A 20,765-nucleotide genomic window follows, 5' to 3' on the forward strand; every position below is an offset into this window, starting at 1 on the left:
TGTTGGGGGAGGTCCGAGCGGCCGCCGCCCGGATTACAGCAGAACCTCGCCGTGCGCTCTCCTCCACCGAACGTCGCGACAGCTCCGCAACTGAACTCCCACACCGGCGCTGCTGCACCTCGCCCGCACCTACATGTCGGCCGCCTGAGCTGCCCACTCGATCAAATCGCTTACTGGACCATCGTCGCCGATAGCCAGCAACATGTCCGACGGTAGGCGCACACCTTCACCTCCGCGCGATACGGCCCAGCTAACTCTCGCAGCCGATTTCGAGACGATCAAGCGCCTGCAGCAGGAGCGCAACGCAGCGGCTGCAGGGAAGAAAGGTTCAAAGACTTTCGACCCGACTAACCAGAGAACTGACGTCTCGACGAAGGCTTCCCTCACTGAGACTTTTGATACCGACCTGTACGACCGCAATGGCGAGAACAAGTATGCTGGATACCTCACATCACTCCCCGTCGATGATGACGAGGAGATGGATGATGCCGATGATGGAAGGAGGCTCGTCGGCCAGTACACTGCCACGAGAGAGCAAATGAATGAGTTCGCGCATGGCCGCACCGAAGAGGAAGACATCTTGATGGACAGGGAGAAACAAGCGCAGATCGCCTCTCGCGAGACAGACTACCAGAGGCGACGCTTCGAACGCGACCTCAGCCCCACCCGTGCCGACGCCTTCGCCACCAACGGAAAGTCCGAGGAAGGCCTTAGCTACCGCGAGATTATGCGGAAGCGCGAGCTGGAACAGGAAGAGGAACGGGTGAAGAAGCTTATTGAAGACAAACAAGCGAACGGTGAAGACGGAGTTGTTGAGCACAAGGCTACTTTGAAGGACGGAACCGACAAGCAAAATGGCGAGGCGGCGGCTGCCCCCAGTGGTAGGAAGCGCAAGCAACGTTGGGATGTATCTTCTGAGGCGCCCTCTGCCGACGGTGTTGACGGAGCGAAGGGTGAAGAGGGAAAGCCTAAGCGTTCCAGGTGGGACCAGACTCCCGTTCCCGACTCTGCTCCAGATGCCACTCCAAAGCGTCGGTCAAGATGGGATCAAGCTCCTGCTCTTGGCGCCGCAACCCCGGTTGGAACGGCAGGCCTCGCGACGCCTATGCACCCGTCCCAAGCTGGAGCGGTCGCATCTTTCGGCACCGACATCTCCGGACGTAGCCTGCCGATTTCCGACGAAGAACTGGACATGATGTTGCCTTCAGAAGGCTACAAGATTCTTGAGCCACCTCCTGGATATGAGCCTATTAGACGTGCGGCGGTCCCCAGAGTTGCAGCAACGCCAGTTTCCCAACCGGGTTTGGCCGGTGGGTTCATGATGCAGGAATCCGTGGATCCTAGGTCCATGGGTAAACAGATGCCGTCCGACATTCCTGGCGTCGGTGACCTGCAATTCTTCAAAGCGGAGGACATGAAGTACTTCGGCAAACTTGTCGAGGGCGGAGAGGAGAATGAGATGACGGTTGACGAGTTGAAGGAGCGGAAGATTATGCGCTTGCTGCTTAAGGTCAAGAACGGCACGCCTCCTATGCGTAAAACCGCCCTCCGCCAGCTTACCGATAACGCTCGTCAATTTGGTGCCGGCCCTCTCTTCGACCAAATCCTACCACTGCTCATGGAGAGGACTCTTGAGGATCAGGAGCGCCACCTTCTCGTCAAAGTTATCGACCGTGTCCTTTACAAGCTTGATGACCTCGTCCGGCCATATGTTCACAAGATCCTGGTCGTCATCGAGCCGCTTCTCATTGACCAGGATTACTACGCGCGCGTTGAGGGTCGTGAAATCATCTCCAACCTCAGTAAAGCCGCTGGTCTTGCACACATGATCAGTACCATGAGGCCGGATATCGACCACCCAGACGAGTATGTCCGTAACACCACTGCCCGTGCTTTTGCCGTTGTCGCTTCTGCCTTGGGTATACCAGCTCTTCTACCTTTCCTGCGGGCTGTCTGCAGGAGTAAGAAGTCTTGGCAGGCCCGGCACACTGGTGTTAAGATCGTCCAGCAAATCCCCATCTTGATGGGTTGTGCTATCCTGCCTCACCTCAAGGGGCTAGTGGACTGCATTGGCGACAACCTGAACGATGAGCAGACCAAGGTCCGAACTGTGACCAGTTTGGCTATTGCTGCGCTCGCCGAGGCGGCCAACCCGTACGGTATCGAGAGTTTTGACGAGATTCTGAACCCTCTCTGGACCGGTGCACGGAAGCAGCGTGGCAAGGGTCTGGCCGGATTCTTGAAAGCCGTTGGCTACATCATTCCGTTGATGGACGAAGAATACGCCAACTACTACACCTCGCAAATCATGGAGATTTTACTGCGCGAATTCTCCTCGCCAGACGACGAGATGAAAAAGGTTGTGCTGAAGGTCATCTCGCAATGCGCCAGTACTGAAGGTGTCACAGCCGGTTACCTCAAGCAGCACGTTCTGGATGAATTCTTCAAGTGTTTCTGGGTACGCCGCATGGCTCTTGATAAGCGCAACTACCGCCAGGTCGTGGAGACTACCGTTGATCTTGGCCAGAAGGTTGGCACAAGCGAGATCATTGAACGGATCGTCAACAACCTGAAGGATGAGAGTGAGGCTTACCGCAAGATGACCATCGAGACTGTTGAAAAGGTCGTGGCCAGTTTGGGTGCCGCTGACATTGGTGAGAGGCTCGAGGAACGTTTGGTCGATGGCGTCCTGCATGCTTTTCAAGAGCAGAGTGTGGAAGATGTTGTCATGCTCAACGGTTTTGGTACGGTCGTAAACGCCCTTGGCACCCGTTGCAAGCCGTATCTCCCGCAGATTGTCTCGACTGTTCTCTGGCGCCTGAACAACAAGTCAGCCACCGTAAGACAACAGGCTGCTGATCTCGTTTCACGCATCGCTTTGGTTATGAAGCAGTGCGGCGAGGATGTGCTCATGGGAAAACTCGGTACTGTTCTCTACGAATACCTCGGTGAAGAATATCCCGAGGTGCTCGGTTCTATCCTTGGTGCGCTCCGGTCTATCGTAACTGTCGTTGGTATCAACCAGATGCAGCCTCCCATCAAGGATCTCTTGCCGCGTCTAACGCCTATCCTGCGTAACCGTCACGAGAAGGTCCAGGAGAACACGATCGACCTGGTCGGCCGCATTGCTGACCGTGGCCCGGAGAGTGTCAGCGCTCGTGAGTGGATGAGAATCTGTTTCGAGCTGCTCGACATGCTCAAGGCTCACAAGAAGGGTATCAGACGTGCGGCCAACAACACCTTTGGCTTCATCGCCAAGGCGATTGGTCCTCAGGATGTCCTTTCCACCTTGCTCAACAACTTGCGTGTCCAGGAACGCCAGTCTCGTGTCTGTACGGCAGTTGCGATCGGTATCGTTGCTGAGACTTGTGCCCCCTTCACGGTTCTTCCAGCCCTCATGAACGAGTACAAGGTGCCGGAGCTCAACGTCCAGAACGGTGTGCTCAAATCCCTTTCTTTCCTCTTCGAGTACATTGGCGAAATGGCCAAGGACTACGTCTACGCCGTGACGCCTCTGCTCGAGGACGCTCTCATCGATCGCGACCAAGTGCATCGTCAGACGGCTGCTTCAGTTGTCAAGCATGTGGCGCTTGGCGTGGTGGGATTGGGCTGCGAAGATGCGATGGTGCACTTGCTCAACCTGCTGTGGCCAAACCTCTTCGAGACTTCGCCGCACGTCATCGACCGCATCATCGAGGCCATCGAAGCAATTCGCATGGCCGTGGGCATGGGCACTGTCATGAACTACGTCTGGGCAGGTCTGTTCCATCCCGCTAGGAAGGTGCGCACGCCCTACTGGCGGCTGTACAACGACGCGTATGTGCACGGAGCGGACGCGATGGTCCCATACTACCCGGACCTGGGAGACGAGTCAACGGCAAGGCATGAGCTAGACATTCTTATCTAACTGGTTGCAGGCTTGTGGGGGGATTGCTGTGGCGTAACTAGGCCGATTCGACATGCTTCTTGTATGATGCTTTTTCTCTGGGAAGGATTAACTGCTTGCTGGGTAATGGGACGGAACTCTGGAGCGAAATGGGATTTTGAAAAATCGGGTGCGGCAATCACCCGGGTCAACACGCACAACGTAGCAATATCGAGAGTCGAGATTCGAGATTCATGAAATGAGCTCAGTTGGCGTCACCGTAGGGCTGAGACGGTGAGGTGGCTCGTGCGTATCGATATGTTTACTTATGTACTGGAGCTCACCCCGCCACCACTGCCCTCGTGCTTCTCTCATGACCTCCACAACACCATCAGCATGAGCGACCTGCAAAAGACCTTCGCCAAGTCCAAGCTGGCGAGCCTGCCGCCGGAGCCCCCATTGCGGGAAGAAGAGCAAGAGCCGGACCTCGAACAACAGCAAACCGAAGACGATTCCTCGTCGGCATCGTCCATGTCCTCGACCGGCACCGTCGTGCCCACAGCCACGCAGAAGCCCGCTCCAGCCAACACAGACTGGATGCGCTACTTTGCGCAGGAGCTGTATCTCGAACACAGCGACGGCAGCGCAGCAGGATCGCCGCACACCAAATACCACGTATACGTGACGCCACCGGCGACGCCCAAGACGCCGCTGATTGTGCTACACCACGGAGCGGGCTCATCGGCGCTGACATGGGCGCTCTGCGCGCGCGAGATCCGCCGCATGATGCCGGACGTGGGGATTCTGGCGGTCGAGGCGCGCGAACACGGCTCCGCGGTGTATGAGGCGGACGGGACGCGCAGCACGGACATGGGGCTCGCGCGGCTGCGGGGCGACTTGCTTGCGATGCTGGCACTGACGCAGGCGCGGCTGGGGTGGGCGGCCCTGCCGCCGTTACTGCTCGTGGGACACAGTCTGGGGGGCGCGGTGGTGGTGGATGCGGCGCGCAGTGGGGAGCTTGGCGGCGCGGTCATTGGTTATGCCATCTTGGATGTGGTGGAGGGGTCCGCGATGGAGGTGCTGGGCCATATGCGCACGTATTTGGCTGGTCGGCCCGGCATCTTTCGCAGCGTGGATGCGGCTGTTGAGTGGCATGTTCGGTCGCGCACGCTGAGGAACCCGACTAGTGCGAGGGCTTCCGTCCCTAGTTTGCTGGTGCAGACGGAGAGTGGGAAGTTTGTCTGGAAGACGGACTTGGGCAGGACGGAGCCGTTTTGGAGCGATTGGTTCACGGGTATGAGCTCGAAGTTTTTGAGCGCGAGGGGCGGAAAGCTGCTACTGCTGGCGGGGACGGATCGGTTGGATAAGGAGCTTATGATTGGGCAGATGCAGGGTAAGTTTGCGTTTCCGTACGATATCAGTGATGGTGTTGGGACACTGCCACTAACATGGATATTCTTCTACTGCAGGCAAGTTCCAGCTGCAAGTCTTCCCCGCAGCCGGCCACTTCATCCAAGAGGATCTGCCAGATCAGACGGCACAGTCGATTGTCGAGTTCTTGAAACGGAATGATAGGAGCACCCTCGTGCTGCCGCCGAAGGTCTCGGACCTCCTTGCGCAGGGGAAAAAGATTTGAAAGCTTTTGCTAAAGAGGACACACTATCCGATACCCTGGCGTCTTTTGCGCGCCCAAACAACCATAGATGGCGCACCCTTGTGCCCTCCACCACTTTTTAGACCGACTCCACCCAGAACGCCGTGCAATGCAGAAGGCGGCAGTCTCGCGAGATGCGAGCCCAGCCACGGAAAGATGTCAGCGATGAAGCAATGCGAGGTATATGGAACAAAGCATAGAGTTGCTATCCCAGCCAATCAATAAAAAGAGCCTCATGATTCTTGAGCGTCCGCTTGTGCTGCCTCGGCCGATTCCCCATCCGTCTTAGGCTTGTTCTTTCTCTTCCTCTTTCGCTTTGCAGGCTCCTCGGCCGTGTCTGTGGCAGATGGTTCCTTTGTCTCACTCTCCTCAATAGCCTTCTTTGGCTTCTCCGGAGCCTTATTGGGTTTTTGCGCAGCCTTTCCTGTCGGCTTGTCCTTTGGTTTCTTGACACTAAGCGGATTGGGTCCCTTGGGTCCCTTCTTCTGCTTCTTCTTCGGCTGCAGAGCAGCGTTGCCCTCCGCCTCGGCGCCCGCCGTCGCATCTTCCATAGACACATCGCTGTCGTCACCGTCTTCGTCCCTCTTCCTCTTAGCCGAAAGTTCAGCGGCGGTCCGCCTGGTTCCCTTGATACCAGCCCTAAACTTGTCCTTCTCAGCACGGTCTCTAACGTCCTCGGTAGCGCCGCCCATGGGCTCCATGATCATGACGCTGCGGTTGATGTAGACGAGAGGCACGCCGGGGATCTTGCGCAGGAAGGCGCGCACTTTAGGGTCCTGGGTGGCGACGCAGTAGCGGTGCTTGTTGGTGTTGGCGCCCTTGGGGTCGACGACGGACTGGATGCACTCGAGGGTGGAGAGCGGCTTCTCGAGCTCGTGGTGGTTGCAGCGGCGGCGCTCGAAAGACTTGGCGTGGGCGATGACGGTCTGGTCCTTGGCCTCGTATAGGTGGCGCATGGAGCAATGGGTGATCATGGGCTTGATCTTGCCCTGCAGCGTGCGCTCCAGGCCGCCGGCGAGGTCCATCTTGAAGCGCTCGGCGTCCTGGACCATTTGGGCGTCGACGAGGACCTGGTAGGGTTCGCGGAAGCCAAAGGTCAAGCCATACTGGTGCATGAGCTTGCGATACTGCTTGGCACGTTTGCCGCGCATGGTGGCGGTGTTTGAAGGGTTGTTGGAATAGTCAGGGAATGTTTGTTTGCGCGTGTAAAAGAAAGTCGAGAATTAAGCTTTGCGTGGGCCGTGCGCCTGCGCAATCCGGCCGGGGGTTGTGGCCGTGCCCCTAGCTGCGTTCACGACCAGACGCGGCTCAAGACGAGACAACTCTCCCGCTCCCGCCGTCACCTGCCCCTCTCTCGCCTCGACGGCCTGTCCGGTTATAATGCCTGCAGAAGGCCCTTCGTCCACCAACCCTTCCACGCCTCTCACCGACCATGCCGCCGCTACCCCCACTCCAAACCCCGCCGAAGATGAGCGTGACGAGTTCGGCCTGCCCATACGGACGAGGCCTGTGAGATGTAGTAGTGTCCAACCGAGCTCCGAAAGCCTTTCCAAGCAGCGGACAAGTCTTTCCCAGCCGCCGCACGAGAATCCGTGGGAGCCTCTTGCGCAGGCCGAGGCCGCGAGTCCACCGGAGAAGCCGCGCAACAGTACCTCCGAAAATGTCGCGTCCGGTGGTGCGGTCCAGAACGGAGCCGCTTTTCAGAACCACAACCGCTCCTCCTCTCGCGCCGTGAGCTCCAAGGCCGCTGCGCCGTCGGAATGGTCACACCAGAGCATGTTAAATCAGGCGCCTGCCGAGCCCGACGACGAGGAAGAGGACCTCTTGGCTGGCGATTGGCAGGAAATGCCCTCTTACGCGGCTTACGATCTTTACGACGACGATAACAAACTCATTGCGCGGGAGGCCCCGGGTTACGATGACGAGGTCGTGCAATACGGAACGCTGGGCGGGGCCGGAAAGGGCTATACCAGAGTGCAGCTTGACGACGATGCGCAGTCCGCTACGAGCCTGGACGATAACACGGCGTACCTGTTCAAGGGAGGGGGCACTACCACTGCCGCGGAGGACGACGATGACGACGCGCGGGATCCGCTCTCGCAGATGCAGGCGACTAAGAAATTGCTGACAGAGGGGCAGCGCATCGCATACGTGGGCATAGTGAGACTGGCAACAGTGCAAATGATAAGAGCTGTGAACGCGTTGGAACGGACTAAAGGATCGAAGAAGCAGGTCGACACCGCCGCCGAAGCTATGAGAATGTGGAGCCAAAAGATGATGGTCCGATTATACGGCCATATGGACATCGAGCCCGCCGAGCAGATCATGATAGAACAACTGGGCGTACACGGCGTGGAGCCCGGAGATCTCACCCCAGCGCTGATGAAGAATGCGCGCGTAAAGAACCCTGTAGCCGAGGAGACCAACTCCAGCCGACCTTCGGTGTCCTCACCCCGATCGCCCTCTTTCCCCAACAGTCCCGCTCCCGGTACGCCTGGCGAATCTACCCTACCTCCGTATGAAGATCACGAGGGTGAAGACCTGCCTGAGGTCCGGACACCCTCCCAGCTTCCCAACACCAAGAGCATCGACATCGACCTCCGTTGGACGGTACTGTGCGACCTCTTCCTTGTCCTTATTGCAGATTCAGTGTACGATGCACGGTCACGCCAGTTGCTGGAGAGGGTCGGCACGTATATGGATATTCCGTGGCTGGACATCTGTCGCTTCGAGAAGCGTGTCACAGACGCTCTCGAGATGCAGGAAGCTGCCAGCACGGAAAACTGGAACGAAGACGAGCATATGGAGCACAGGAAGAAGATGCAGCGGAATCGACGCCTAGTGATGATGGGTCTGGCGACTGTTGGTGGTGGCTTGGTCATTGGTCTCTCGGCCGGGTTGATGGCGCCAGTTATTGGTGCTGGTCTGGCCGCAGGTTTCTCGACGATAGGTGTGGCGGGAACGAGCAGTTTCCTCGCGGGTGCCGGGGGTGCGGCCATCATCACAACTGGTGGTGTGGTCAGCGGCGGAACGATCGCCGTGAGAGCATCGGACCGGCGAACAGGCGCCGTCAAGACGTTTGAGTACAGGCCGCTGCATAACAACAAGAGAGTGAATCTCATCATTACCGTGTCTGGGTGGATGAACGGCAAGATCGACGATGTCAGGTTGCCGTTCTCTACCGTCGACCCGGTCATGGGTGATATCTACTCTGTGTTCTGGGAACCAGAAATGTTGCAGAGTATGGGTGATACCATCAACATTCTGGCGACAGAGGTAATGTCTTTAAGGTAGCTCGTCACATACCATACTAACTGCCCTAGGCTCTCACCCAAGGCTTGCAGCAAGTGCTCGGCAGTACGATTCTTGTCGCGCTCATGGGTGCCCTGCAGCTCCCTATCGTGTTGACGAAGCTCTCCTACCTGATCGATAATCCCTGGACCGTGTCGTTGGCGAGAGCAGAACTGGCCGGTCTGATTCTGGCCGACTCTCTAGTCGACCGCAACCTCGGCGTCCGGCCAGTCACGCTCGTTGGCTTCTCGCTGGGCTCGCGTGTCATCTTTTCTTGTATCCAGGAGCTGGCAAAGAGAGGAGCGCATGGCCTTGTTCAGAACGTCTACCTCTTTGGCTCACCCATCGTGGCCAAGAAGGACGAATATCTTAAGGCCGTCTCCGTCGTGCCTGGCAGGTTCGTCAATGGATACGCGACGAATGACTGGATTCTCGGTATGTACATATCATTGGACTTCTGCTTGTTGAATCACGGTTTCTCACAATCGCGCAGGTTACCTATTCCGTGCGACGAGCGGCGGCATTATGCGCGTTGCCGGTCTCGCCGCCGTCGACGTGCCCGGCGTCGAGAACTACGACGTGACCGAATTGGTCGCTGGACACATGGCCTACCGTGCCGCTATGCCGCGCCTGCTTCGTGAAGTCGGATGGGTTGTTGAGTCAGACGAGTTCTCTGAGATCGAGGACCCCGATCCGGAGAACCACGCAGCGCGACAGCGAGAGCTGATTAACGAAATCGAAGAGGCGCGCAAAGCTATGGAGAAGAAGCCGGAGAAGAAGAGCCGCTTCAGCATCTTCGGCAGCAAAAAGAAGCAAGCGGAGAAGAAGGACTGGGAAGTCTACGACGAGAAGATCAAGGCGGGCTCGGGGAGCGGTGAGAACGGCGATAACAAAGCCGCTGTGCTGTTCGATGTCGAAGCGATTCGCAAGGAAGCAGAAGCGCTCTCCGCCGACACGAGCAACGACAAAAGCACGCTCCCGCCGATGAAGCTGGACCCGAGCCCGGACCTGCCCAGCCGCAGCAGCAGCCTGCGGCACACGCAGAGCTTCGACCCGAGCACGATGAGCAAGTCGGGCTACGACGACGCGGCGCTGCTGGACCCGGGCTTCTACAGGCACGACGAGGGCGCCATCAGCATGACCTTCGACACAACGTACACGAGCCCGCCATCCTCGTCACACAATAACGACGCCGCGAGCGGGCTGGCAGGTTTGGCGGCGCCGCCGTCACCGGCTTGGACGACGGCTAGTAGGAGTAGTGACAGGCCGCCTCTGAGGTCGGCTGTTACGATGCCTGTAGATTTCCATGCTGGCGAACGCAATGCATGGGGTGAGGAGTTTGATGACGATGCTGGGTGGGGAAACGAGGGAGGAGGAATGTCGATGACTTTTGAGTAGGGAAGGTGTGAGTGCTGGTTGGCGTAATTTTTGTGTGGTCCTTTTCCTTTGCCTTCTTTTTTTCTCCGTCATCGACTCGAGGTCCGGTTCATTTCTTTCTTCCTCTCTCTCTTTCGGCTCTGGATCCAGTCGGTCAGTGCTTGCACGCTCGCACTCGGCTCTACCCGTCCACCCACCCATCCATCTCAGGGCGCATGCATGTCCTCGGCGTCATCGTCATCGTTGTTCTTTTCTTTCTCGTTCTTGGCATCATCATCGTCTGTCCACCGCGTCAAAGATCTCTCTTGCTTCCAAAAGACCGGGTGGAGAGGGGGGTGTTCTGCTCTACCACGGCGTGCTGGCGCTGCTTCTTCTTCACGGCGGTCTCGTCGGCTCTGCCTACTCTTGGGAGGGCCGGAGAGGCCATGTCATGTCATGCTTTGGCGTCGTCGGAGCTCTCGCTTTTGCTATTGTTGTTGTTGCTGTTGCAGTCTTTTCTTTTTCCACACAGGCCCGCTCTCGCCACAGAAGAGGTGCGTGAGCTGCTTGGTAGTGTGCGCGCACGGGGGAGTCGGTTGCCTGCCTTGCATATAGTCGTCTTGTAATCGCATCGCATCGCTTGGCTTGGCTTTGGCTTTGGCTTTGGTTGGGGGCTCGGCTTGCCTGGGGTTGGGGCTGCTGAGCTTTCTTTCCCACGCGAATCTGATCTTGGTCTTGGCTTGTCGTTCCTTGTGCTGTTGTTGGGCTTGCTGGGGTTTGACTGTTGGTGGAGAGGGGCTGTGTGATTGGGTCCCTGAGGTGGGGGCTGAGTGCTTGGTGTACGTTTATATCATACATCTTAGCTACGGAAGCAAGCACATACGACCACAGGTCATGGAGAATTAGCCATCCCGTCCGCTCTGGCACATACAAGCCATGAACCGGCTGATTAGTAGTCAGGTGGGTGACCACTGGCGAATCCCAGCTGTTGTATGTTTTGTGTTTTGGGCTTCTTTTTGCCGGGTGGGTGGTTGACGTCCATCACTGTCAAAGAGATTCATGTCTAGCGAGATTGGGAAACATACAAGCGGTCCCTATAATACTCGTTGTCTACGTGGTAGCTACAAGCCTGAGTTCTTGAAGTAGTCTTACAGCGTACACATGCTATAAATATCGTAAGGCACCGGATAATTTGCCCATCCCACGTGATAGCATCTACAGAATTATACAACATATTTTCTACTCTTTAAAATCTTAGGTCTCTATACCCTTATAAGTACCTTTATACCCTTCGAATATTTTATTTTTATACTCTTGTAGTATACTCTAGTACTCGTATATTTTTACTTTTATATAATTATATAGTATCTATTAGCTGTAGTATAATAGTCTATTATAACTATCTAAGAAGTATTAAGTAGGTATTATATATTTTACTTAATATATAGTTAAGGGGTGGGCAAATTATCCGGGGCCATATCGTAACTATGTTTCCTTTTCTACTCTCTACGAGTTCTCGCTTAACGGCGATGAAGGGTACTTGGATGTGTTGTGGTGGATACGTGTGTGTACTGAGGGTTGAGTAGATAGTTTGCGCAGGTGTGTTTTTGGAATGTTTGCGTGGGGTTGGTGTTATGGTTGCAGCTGCGGGGCTAAAGCTGGAGCGGAGTATAAAATTGATCTCGTCTGCAGCAGCGCGGACAAACAGATACGAAAATAACACTAGTGGTCTTGTGACGGTAGATGGTGGCTTTGTGAGAGCATCGGAATATAAGCCCCTCGTGCTTGCGTGCGTGCATGCATATATGCACTGCATCGTTGCTGATGGGGGCGCACCAGGCCCGGCGTCAGACAAGCCAGGCCAGGGCGCGGGAGGTGAAGAAAAAGTTGGGCACAATCTCACAGTCCGGGTAAAAGAGCCTCATTATCCGCCACACCCGGCGCAAGAATCTACTTCTCCTATGACGGCAAGTCGATGCTGATCGCAGACCGTGGGCGGGTGATCGGCGACACGGCAGGGGCCGGATCATTGGATCGACGTCGGGCTTGCTGCTTCGCGCTGTGGGGGAGCTGCCGGATTCCAAATGCGTACGATGGGAGGGTGGCGTGGGGCCGGGGGCGCGTTGCAAGAGCTGGAAGAGGGGAGAGAGGGGCTTGGAGGGTGTCGTGGGTGTTTGCTTGGGGGGCTTGCCCGGTCTCACGTCATCTAGATCCTGGTAGGTAGGCTTTTCTCACTCTGCGCTTTTCGTCGATGCCGACTGTCGTGGCCAAGCTTGCTTTGATGTAGGATGCTGGCGCTTTCCATTATGGGCGACTTGACGTGTTTGATGAGGATAAGAGCGGCGCCGGTCGTGGTCCGTTGCCTGGACTCCTAGCTCCCCGGAACTTCCTCATACGTACCTACCGGCTATTTATTTGTTGGTTCGTCTCCCTTTACCATCTTGCTCCCCATCTCTTTTGCTTCAGCTTCACTCTCATCAACACCATCATGCACCCTCCTCACCTTGCTGCGTTCGCGGCGCTGGCCTCAGTGGCAGCCTCCACAAAGACCTGCTTGAACCAAACCATTCCCGTCACTATCGAATCGCGTAATGGCGTGTTCGACATAGCAATTCCGCACCAAAACCTCGACGTGACGACCTTTGTGCAGAACATGACGCGCCAAGGCCACAACTTCACCAACGAGGCGCTCATTGGCTACCAGACTGTGGCTGGCACGTACAACATCTCGACCAAGTACTGCTACGACAATGATACGGAAAGCTCGCCCAACAAACTTCAAATCTTGACACATGGCATTGGCTTTGACAAGACGTAAGTGGACGTGTGGTTGCTATTCACTGAAACAAGGCTGACATCTATGAAGCTACTGGGACCTGTCTTACAACAACTTCAACTACAGTTACATCAACTCTGCCCTCGCCGCCGGCTATGCAGCCTTGAGCTACGACCGTCTCGGGATCGGCAACTCCTCGCACGGCGAGCCACTGAATGAGATCCAGGCCTTCCTCGAAATCGCAGGCATGCGCGCGCTCACTACCATGCTGCGCACAGGCTCCTTCCCCAACGTAGACCACAGCTACAGCAGCATCGTCCACGTCGGCCACTCCTTCGGATCCGCGCAATCCTACTCCTTCGCAAACATGTACCCCAACGAAACCTCTGGCCTTGTTCTTACGGGCTTCTCGATGAACTCGTCCTTCCTGCCCTACTTCGCCGCGGCCTCCAACTTCGGCCTCGCGTCCCTGAACCAGCCGCTGCGCTTCGGCAACGGCTCCGCCGCGCTCCTGCAGCAGACGCTCGGCAAGAGCGATCTGTACGAGTACGTCAAGTTCGTGGACCTTGCGAACCTCCCCACGGGTCAGAACCTCACGGACGGCTACCTCACCTGGGCGAATATCCAGGCGAACCAGTACAACTTCTTCCTACCCGGCCACTTTGATCCGCGCCTGTTGGGCGTGGCCGAGGAGAACAAGCAGCCCGTCACCCTTGGCGAGCTGCTCACGCTCGGGTCGGTCCCGACGGAGAACCAGTTCACTGGTCCCGTGCTCGTCATCACGGGGGAGGCGGACGTGCCGTTCTGTGGTGGTGACTGCTTCGCTACGGGCGGCGTGGCGAGCTCCATCCCTGCGGCTGTGAAGGCGTCATTTAACGTGTCGGATGATAAATTCGAGGCGTACATCCAGCCCGCGACGGGCCACAGTATTAATGCGCATTATAATGCGACGGGTGCGTACCAGGTCATTAATAACTGGCTGAGTAGCCAAGATCTGTAGAGCGCCTTGCTTCTATGGTGAAGAAGGTAATGAGAAGACAGTGCGGGCTGGGAATACATGACAAAAGCGAGTAATTGGTGGAGGGAGACTATTTGGTGGATACGAAGATTGCAGCCCTTTCAGCCATTTAGATGGGAGAGAAGTGAGCATTTAATTCTCTGTAGATACGACTCACGAGTAATGTCTTATTCGATAGCGGAGGTAGTTATTAGCATTAAGGATATTGATATCTCTTTTACAAAAAATTTGACGACTACTGCTGCTGCTCCTGACACCGCTTGCGGGCACTTGCGTGGAATTGTGACCTTGACGCCTGTGTGTGGCTCTGGACTGGACTGGGATTGTAAAGTTGCGTTTCTCGATTTTTCTCTTTCTTTTTTGGCGCGCCGCACTACACAATGCCACGGACGGACGGGTCTAGTGCTCCTGCCTCTGCTTCCTTTTTTCCTTTCTCCCCGCCCTTCACTCTCTCACACAGCACACCCCTCCCCCTCCCTCCACCTTCACTCACGCACTAACAACCACACTACCACTTCGCAGCATAAGAATCCCAGCTCTCGCAACTCAGCCGCAGCACCAGCGTCGTAGCGGACACGCCGCGCAGCTGCCGCGACGTCGGCGTCGGCGGCGAAGAAGAGACGGCGTACATGGTGCCTGTCGCTGTTGTCGTTATGGCTTGTGCTGCAGCTACTTCGACTTCGGTTTCTTCGACGTGGGTGGGGTTGGTGGGGGTAGAAGGGGGAGGGGAAGTGTTTGTGGAGGAGGTTGTGGTTTTAGAGCTGGAAGTGGTGGCAGCGGCGGCGGTGATGGTGACGTCGTTGGCGCTTGAGGCGGTGGGGTGGTTATGGGGGTGGGTGCGGTTGTGATTGTGGTGGTGTTCGCGTTCTCGTTTCCGGTGGCTATGACTGTAGTTGTAACTGTGGTTGCGGCTGTGGTTCTGACCGTGGTTGTGCTGCTCCTGCTGCTGCTGCGGGTGCGCGTACACGGCGCTGCCCAGCGGGGCCATGTTTTCGCGCAGCCAGTCGAGGGCGATGGAGAAGGGGCGGGAGGACAGGCGGGGGAGGTGGCGGCTGTGGCTGTGGGTGTTGTTGTTGTCGTGGGAACGGGGGATCGGTGTCGGTATGGCGGTTAGGGTTGGGGTCGGGGTGGTGGTTTGGGACGTCGTGTTGAGTGGGGGAGGGGTGTGCGTGGTTATGTTGGAGGGGGTGGGGAGGGGGAGGGAAGAGGGAGAGGGAGAAGGGGCGCGGTGGCTGCCTCTTTCGGTGGGAGAGGGGTCTGCTGTTGCTGCTGCTGCTGCTGCTGTGGCATCCTCTTCTGCCTCTTCGCGCGCCCATACGTCTTCCTCTTTCTCTTCCTCTTCACTCTCCTCCTCCACTTCTTCCTCTTCTTCCTCGTCTTCCTCCAAAATCACGTCAAAACTATCCTCCTCCTCTACCTCTCTCTCTTCCCCCACACCCCCACAATCCAGCACAAGGAACGGCGCCTCCCACGCCGCCGAAAACGCCAACACCCACTCGCTCCAATGCACCGCACACCCGAGCCGCGCCTCACAAAGCAGCGTGCCCCAATCCGCCCACTGATACGCCGCGCGCGACGCATGCAGCAGATCAAGGGCATGGGGGCGCGGCGACTGCGGCGGAGGCGTTACGCTCGCCGGGGAGCCAGAAGCATAGCCACCGTTGCCGCCGTAAGGGCTGTGGGCGCCGTAGGGGCCATGGACGCCATAGCCGTAGCCAGAGCTCCCGCCGACGCCAGACGAGCTGCTTGCGCCGTGCTGCTGGCGCGTGCCGCTGGTGGGGCAGCAGGGCAGGCAGATGCGCGGGTGCGGGCGCAGCGTGCTGAGGTGCGAGGAGAGGCGGCGCAGCGAGGCGAGCGGGTTTGGGTGCGCGCGCTGCGGGAGGGGGACGCTGTGGCGACGGATGCGAGGACGAGGACAGGGGCGAGGGTACGACATGCAGCGGCGGCGGCGGGCGCGGTGGCGGTTTTGTTTTTCGTTTGGCATGGTGGGGTTGACGGGGTTATTGCTCAGCTGCGGCTCGTCGCGCAGGAATGGGTGGACTTTGCCGCCGCACTCGGAGAGCCAGATCGAAGGCGTGTGGAGCGGAGCGGGCGAGTCGGTTGGTCTTGTCCCTGCTGCTGCTCCGGGTTTGACGGGAGAGAAAGAAGAAGATGTGAGGAAAGACTGGATGCCCGCGCAGGCACTGGAAAGCCATGCACCTACAGGCGCAGCAGCAGTGCACACGGGCAAGGTAGTGCAAGCTCGCCGCGGAGCCATCGTGATCGTGAGCCTGAGCCAAGCTAAAACAGAAACTCTTTTCCAACACTGAACGAATAGGTGTGCGCGCTGACTTAGAAGGAAAAAAGCTTGACTGAAGCTTGTGATGTCTTGGACGAGTAAAGACAGGCAATGACAAGCAAACGCAAAAGCAAGAGAAACCAAGAAACCTAAGGTCTCGCAATGCTTATTTTGCTGCCCATGCCGTCGCCTGGCCGGGCGACCAGGAATGCAGCGTGCCATTCTTGCCATTACCCGATTCGAGACGTCTGGCTGGGGCCTTTCGCGTTCTTGGGCAATGATGGGGAGATCACTCCGATGGTGTGCTTGTTTGTTTTCTTTAGGGGAGCGGGGTGCCGGTGAAACCTTGTGCTAGGCGTGGTACGGATGGATGGAAGCTCCGATGCGGCGTTCAGTGTCCTTGAATGCCGATGGGAGAGAGTCGGGACAAGTGAACAACAACAATAGATTGGGAATGTGGGGAATATTGTGCTGGAAAACATGCTGCTAATGCTGAGGATGCACTCACGGAGAAGGAAAGAAGGCAATATATGAAAAAGATTTTGGATTCTCAGCCCCTGTTGCGGTTTGGTCAATGTCGTTAGTATAGTAACCATCAAATCACCCCAAACGCCGATTGCTACCCGTGAAATGATCTGTGTCCCTCTGAGGTGCATCATCTAAGAAAAACGCCATATGTGGTTAACCTTTGAGGTGCTTAAGCACCGTTCGAGACGCCATTGCTCCCATGGCTGAGCTTCGCGGCAACAACGGCCTTCTCGAGAGCCTGCAGGACATCTCGTTTGAGATCTTCGCCATCCTCAATGCCGCAGCTGACTCTCACGAGATCGTCAAAGACGCCCGCAGCTTCCCTCTGCTCCTTAGGGATGCCCGCGTGGGTCATGCTGCCGGGGACTTCGACCAAGCTCTCCACGCCGCCCAGACTCTCCGCGAGTGTGAAGAGCTTCGTAGACTGGCAGAAGCGCTCTGCAGCCTCCTGGCCTCCCTTAATGCGGAAGGAGAGCATACCACCACCCATGCCATTGCGGTGTTGCTTGGCAGTAATATAGTGCTGCGGGTGGGAAGCAAGTCCAGGGTAGTTCACAGCGATGACATTGGGCGACGCCTCAAGCGCTTTGGCAACCATGGTCGCGTTCGTGGTGGCTTCCCTAGCACGAAGGTGCAATGTCTTGAGACCGCGGTGAGCAAGCCAGCAGTCGAAGGCGCCAGGGACGGCGCCGATGGCGTTTTGCAGGAACGAAAGCCTCTCATACAGGGTTTCCGAGTTGAAAGCCGCGGCGCCCATCAGAACATCGGAATGACCGTTAATGTACTTGGTCACGCTGTGCACGACGATGTCTGCGCCGTGGTCGAGCGGATTCTGCACATAGGGAGACAAGAAAGTGTTGTCCACCACAACCAGGATGCCGTGCTTGTGCGCAACTGAAGCAACCGCGCGGATGTCTGTCAGGCTCAGCGTGGGGTTGCTGGGCGACTCGATCCAGACCAGCTTCGTCTCATCAGGTCGTATCAGGTCCTCGATGTCCAGCTCGATGGAGGGGGAGAACGTGACGTGCACGCCATGTGCAGCCGCGACCTTGGTGAAGTATCTGTGGGTGCCTCCATAGACATCGGATATGGAGATTACGTGGGAGCCGGAGGCAAGAGACTGCAGAATCAGAGCAGTGGTGGCGGAACCGGAGGAGAAGGCGAGGGCATAGCGCGCATGCTCGAGCGCGGCAACGGCTTTCTCGAAGTTATCCCTACGAACATGAATCAGGACGCTGGACGTAGAATCGCGAGTACAGCTCATACGGACCTGTTCGGGTTGGAGCTCCGCGTGTATTCGTACTCGCCAATCGGCTTACCGACGGCTGATTGAGCGAAGGTGGTGGAAAGGGAGATCTGTTATCTGGTCAGCGTGAACCTCACACAATCTAGGGCCGAAGCTTCTTACTGGCGCGATAACAGCTCCGGTAACAGGATCGTGAGGAGAGCCGGCATGGACGGCCAAGGTGCCAAAGCGATGTACGGGAGACGGAGCCCGCGGGGGAGTCTCGATGGGGTGGTCTGCGAACGTCATGGTGAATGCTGCTGCTGGGAAGCTCTCGATGCGGCGGGTATACAGAGAGAAGAAGGATTTCACAAGTGCCTGGAGGAAGAAGCAGAGCTTTAAAGAGTCAGAAAATTTATGGCCGAGTCAGAACAACGGAATGGGTCGTATAGCGCAATGGCGCAATCGCCGGTGAGGTGATGTGGACAAAGGGATTGTCTGTCTAAAGTCAAGCGCGATCACATCAGACGGGCCAGCGCCGTTGCACAGTAGGAGTCAAAGCAAATAAGTAATCGATGAGAAGGTCGAAGAACAGCTTCTGTCAGCGCTGCAGGAACAGGCGCAAGGCGCGTCCCTCACTTGCGGCGCGCAGGGATCCTTCGGCGCGGGGTCATGTTATGTCATCTGCCCGATTTGGCAATCCCAAGACCGCCCGCATCCGTGCCCGACTCGGCATCTCGTAATCAATGCAAATGGCTTCTGACCACCAGACTGTGTGACTGCCTCGAGCCACCGTGTCACTGTCCCTGCCGCTTTACCCGAGTGCAATCGCCGGAATCTTTGGAATGGTTCTCCCAAACCTGCACCCGAAGTTAGAGTAAATGCATTTCCTTTTGTAGCTAAACCGTTAACTGCCAGAGCAAGCCTTGTGGGTAAAACCCTTCATTCACGCTTTTAATGTGAGTGAAGAAAAATCCTGGAAAGACTGAATGGCTCCCGCGCAGAGATTTGAGTCGCGGATTATTATGCCCCGTTTCTTCCCAAATGCCCAATTGTTGCTATTCCTGGAAATTTTTCCAAATCAGGGTAAATGCCCAGGTTTTTGAGTCGTTGTATAGTTTAAGTAGAAAATGAATGTCCTGCTTTTCAGAGAGCAAACTAGAGTTCAGGCTGTCCATTCCTTAGTGCCGCACTTGATTTGAGATTCGGTAGGTAACGGTCTAGGAGGTGTCTCCCTCAGACTTGACATTCCATAGGATATCCTGGTCTGCAACCTCAATGAATGCCAACGGGAGTTTCATGTTTTCAGGCTCACGGGAGCCCCGCTTTGCTGCAGTCCGATCCACGAGAATAGGTTCGATGATAGCAGCAGCTTTCTGATGAAGCTGCCTGAGAGATGTGTGTGCGTTGTCCATCATCCATTTGGGCATGCCGAAATCTTTACAGTATTTGTGGAAGGGGTTGACTTCGACAAACTTCTGGCTTTGAATATTTCTGTAGATGGCTGCATAGTTCTTGCCACACTCGGAACCCGCGTGAGCATTCAAGTGTTTGGCTACTATGCTTCTGAAATATGCTTCTGCTAGGCGCTCAAACACCGCTGAATCTGGTTTTGGGTCGATCGTGAAGCGTAACAGTTTCATGTCGATATCCTGCAACATGTTCTTGAACTCGATCCGCTTCTTTTCAAGGTAGCGGGCAACCCATGGTTGGTCGATGTGTAAAACCACCTCCTTCCAATAAGCTTCAGGCAAGCTCACTAGATAGATGGTGGCTTCTCTGAACATCCAATCGCTTTTCATTGTCAATGACATCTTCATCAGGTTGATCGGGTCCTGGGCGAAAACGTCAAGAGCTGCCGCATCCAAACGCAGTCTGCCCATGTAGACATTGATTATCTGAGTACTGCCATAATGGTCTGCGATGCCCACCAATGTCCTGATTTCTTGAACCATCTTTTCTGGTTTACCAAACGGAAAGTCAGGGTGTTTGTGATAGAATATCGCAAGGAGACGTCGATGAGCTTCTACAACATATCTTCGCTCCTTGTGCGTAGAATCAGTCTCGCTGCGGTCTTCTTGTGGGGTCTTGCGAGGTTGCCATAGTTCCGAGTCTAAGGTAGCTGAGGTCCGGAGAGTTCTCTGCACAAAAGTCAGCAACAAGAACATTTCGAACAAGGATTTGTATTCTCTTGCCTTGCGTATGAAGATGCCATCAGTCTTCCCTTTTTCGAAACTCAAGTGGTAAACCCAGCGGATGCCAGCCCTAGTGGAAATTGGTGGGTTCTGCCCTCCATCGTTCGTCCAAAGCTCACTGAGGCTGGCCGTGAAGAAGGAAGAGTGCAGGCGGAGGACAAGACTGTGAAGAACGTAGCCGTCCTCAGGTCTTGTGAAAACTAACAGTCGAGGCAGGCCTTCCCGCGATTCGCCGATGGTGATGTCGAACTTCACCTTTCAACATCTACCGTTGTACAAACGATAGTCAGACAAACCATTGTTGCGAGATGGCATAAGTGCACCTAGCAGGTTGTCATTTGCGATTGCATGCCGGCAGTCTGAGGGTTGGAATGCGAAGACGTAAGAGACGAGGTCCCGATGAGCTGTTGGGCAGCAGCTGCTGCGATGCCTTCAGGCATTGGACCTTCGCAGTTGGAGAGACACTGACGAAGTAGTGTGGAAGTAGGACCAAATGGAAGTTGGTGAAGGAAGTGGGTGAAAGTTGCAGCGAAGAAAATATTGTTAAATGGTAAGGCAGTCACGATCGTGCCTGCCGTA

General features: G+C 56.2%; 8 protein-coding genes across 8 annotated transcripts, besides 1 other annotated feature; 4 read left to right on the forward strand and 4 right to left on the reverse strand.

Moving 5' to 3' along the window:
• Positions 1-74: 74 nt before the first annotated feature.
• On the forward strand, positions 75-4,115 carry K452DRAFT_263050 (uncharacterized protein). The gene is made up of 2 exons (XM_033538632.1): positions 75-212; positions 264-4,115. The coding sequence occupies exons 1-2, from the start codon at positions 203-205 to the stop codon at positions 3,905-3,907; spliced, it is 3,654 nt and encodes a 1,217-aa protein (XP_033402581.1). The 5' UTR covers positions 75-202; the 3' UTR covers positions 3,908-4,115.
• A 146-nt stretch (positions 4,116-4,261) lies between these two features.
• Positions 4,262-5,501, forward strand: K452DRAFT_218834 (uncharacterized protein; the record flags this gene model as incomplete). Its single annotated transcript, XM_033536381.1, has 2 exons — positions 4,262-5,258; positions 5,335-5,501. 2 exons carry the CDS (start codon positions 4,262-4,264, stop codon positions 5,499-5,501), a joined length of 1,164 nt encoding a protein of 387 aa, XP_033402582.1.
• A 251-nt stretch (positions 5,502-5,752) lies between these two features.
• K452DRAFT_219118 (uncharacterized protein) lies at positions 5,753-6,670 on the reverse strand (the record flags this gene model as incomplete). Its single annotated transcript, XM_033536399.1, has 1 exon — positions 5,753-6,670. The coding sequence occupies one exon, from the start codon at positions 6,668-6,670 to the stop codon at positions 5,753-5,755; it is 918 nt and encodes a 305-aa protein (XP_033402583.1).
• Positions 6,671-6,899: 229 nt separating this feature from the next.
• K452DRAFT_294403 (uncharacterized protein) lies at positions 6,900-10,208 on the forward strand (the record flags this gene model as incomplete). Its single annotated transcript, XM_033541697.1, has 3 exons — positions 6,900-8,795; positions 8,843-9,245; positions 9,304-10,208. 3 exons carry the CDS (start codon positions 6,900-6,902, stop codon positions 10,206-10,208), a joined length of 3,204 nt encoding a protein of 1,067 aa, XP_033402584.1.
• Positions 10,209-10,586: 378 nt separating this feature from the next.
• Positions 10,587-11,171: a sequence feature (Protein overlapping with rRNA (K452DRAFT_218936, KAF2146876.1) was converted to a misc_feature.).
• Positions 11,172-12,608: 1,437 nt separating this feature from the next.
• K452DRAFT_315081 (uncharacterized protein) lies at positions 12,609-14,162 on the forward strand. The gene is made up of 2 exons (XM_033543828.1): positions 12,609-12,980; positions 13,033-14,162. Exons 1-2 carry the CDS (start codon positions 12,655-12,657, stop codon positions 13,940-13,942), a joined length of 1,236 nt encoding a protein of 411 aa, XP_033402585.1. The 5' UTR covers positions 12,609-12,654; the 3' UTR covers positions 13,943-14,162.
• A 306-nt stretch (positions 14,163-14,468) lies between these two features.
• K452DRAFT_304790 (uncharacterized protein) lies at positions 14,469-16,217 on the reverse strand (the record flags this gene model as incomplete). The annotated part of the gene is made up of 1 exon (XM_033542839.1): positions 14,469-16,217. The coding sequence occupies one exon, from the start codon at positions 16,215-16,217 to the stop codon at positions 14,469-14,471; it is 1,749 nt and encodes a 582-aa protein (XP_033402586.1).
• A 491-nt stretch (positions 16,218-16,708) lies between these two features.
• K452DRAFT_242049 (uncharacterized protein) lies at positions 16,709-18,597 on the reverse strand. Its single transcript, XM_033537846.1, has 3 exons — positions 18,175-18,597; positions 18,037-18,122; positions 16,709-17,980 (listed from the first exon to the last, which is right to left on the reverse strand). The coding sequence occupies exons 1-3, from the start codon at positions 18,298-18,300 to the stop codon at positions 16,936-16,938; spliced, it is 1,257 nt and encodes a 418-aa protein (XP_033402587.1). The 5' UTR covers positions 18,301-18,597; the 3' UTR covers positions 16,709-16,935.
• Positions 18,598-19,211: 614 nt separating this feature from the next.
• On the reverse strand, positions 19,212-20,159 carry K452DRAFT_337188 (uncharacterized protein; the record flags this gene model as incomplete). Its single annotated transcript, XM_033545253.1, has 1 exon — positions 19,212-20,159. The coding sequence occupies one exon, from the start codon at positions 20,157-20,159 to the stop codon at positions 19,212-19,214; it is 948 nt and encodes a 315-aa protein (XP_033402588.1).
• Between the last annotated feature and the right edge of the window lie 606 nt (positions 20,160-20,765).

The sequence above is a fragment of the Aplosporella prunicola genome (genome assembly GCF_010093885.1).
Source record: "Aplosporella prunicola CBS 121167 unplaced genomic scaffold K452scaffold_2, whole genome shotgun sequence".
Lineage (NCBI taxonomy): Eukaryota > Fungi > Ascomycota > Dothideomycetes > Botryosphaeriales > Aplosporellaceae > Aplosporella > Aplosporella prunicola.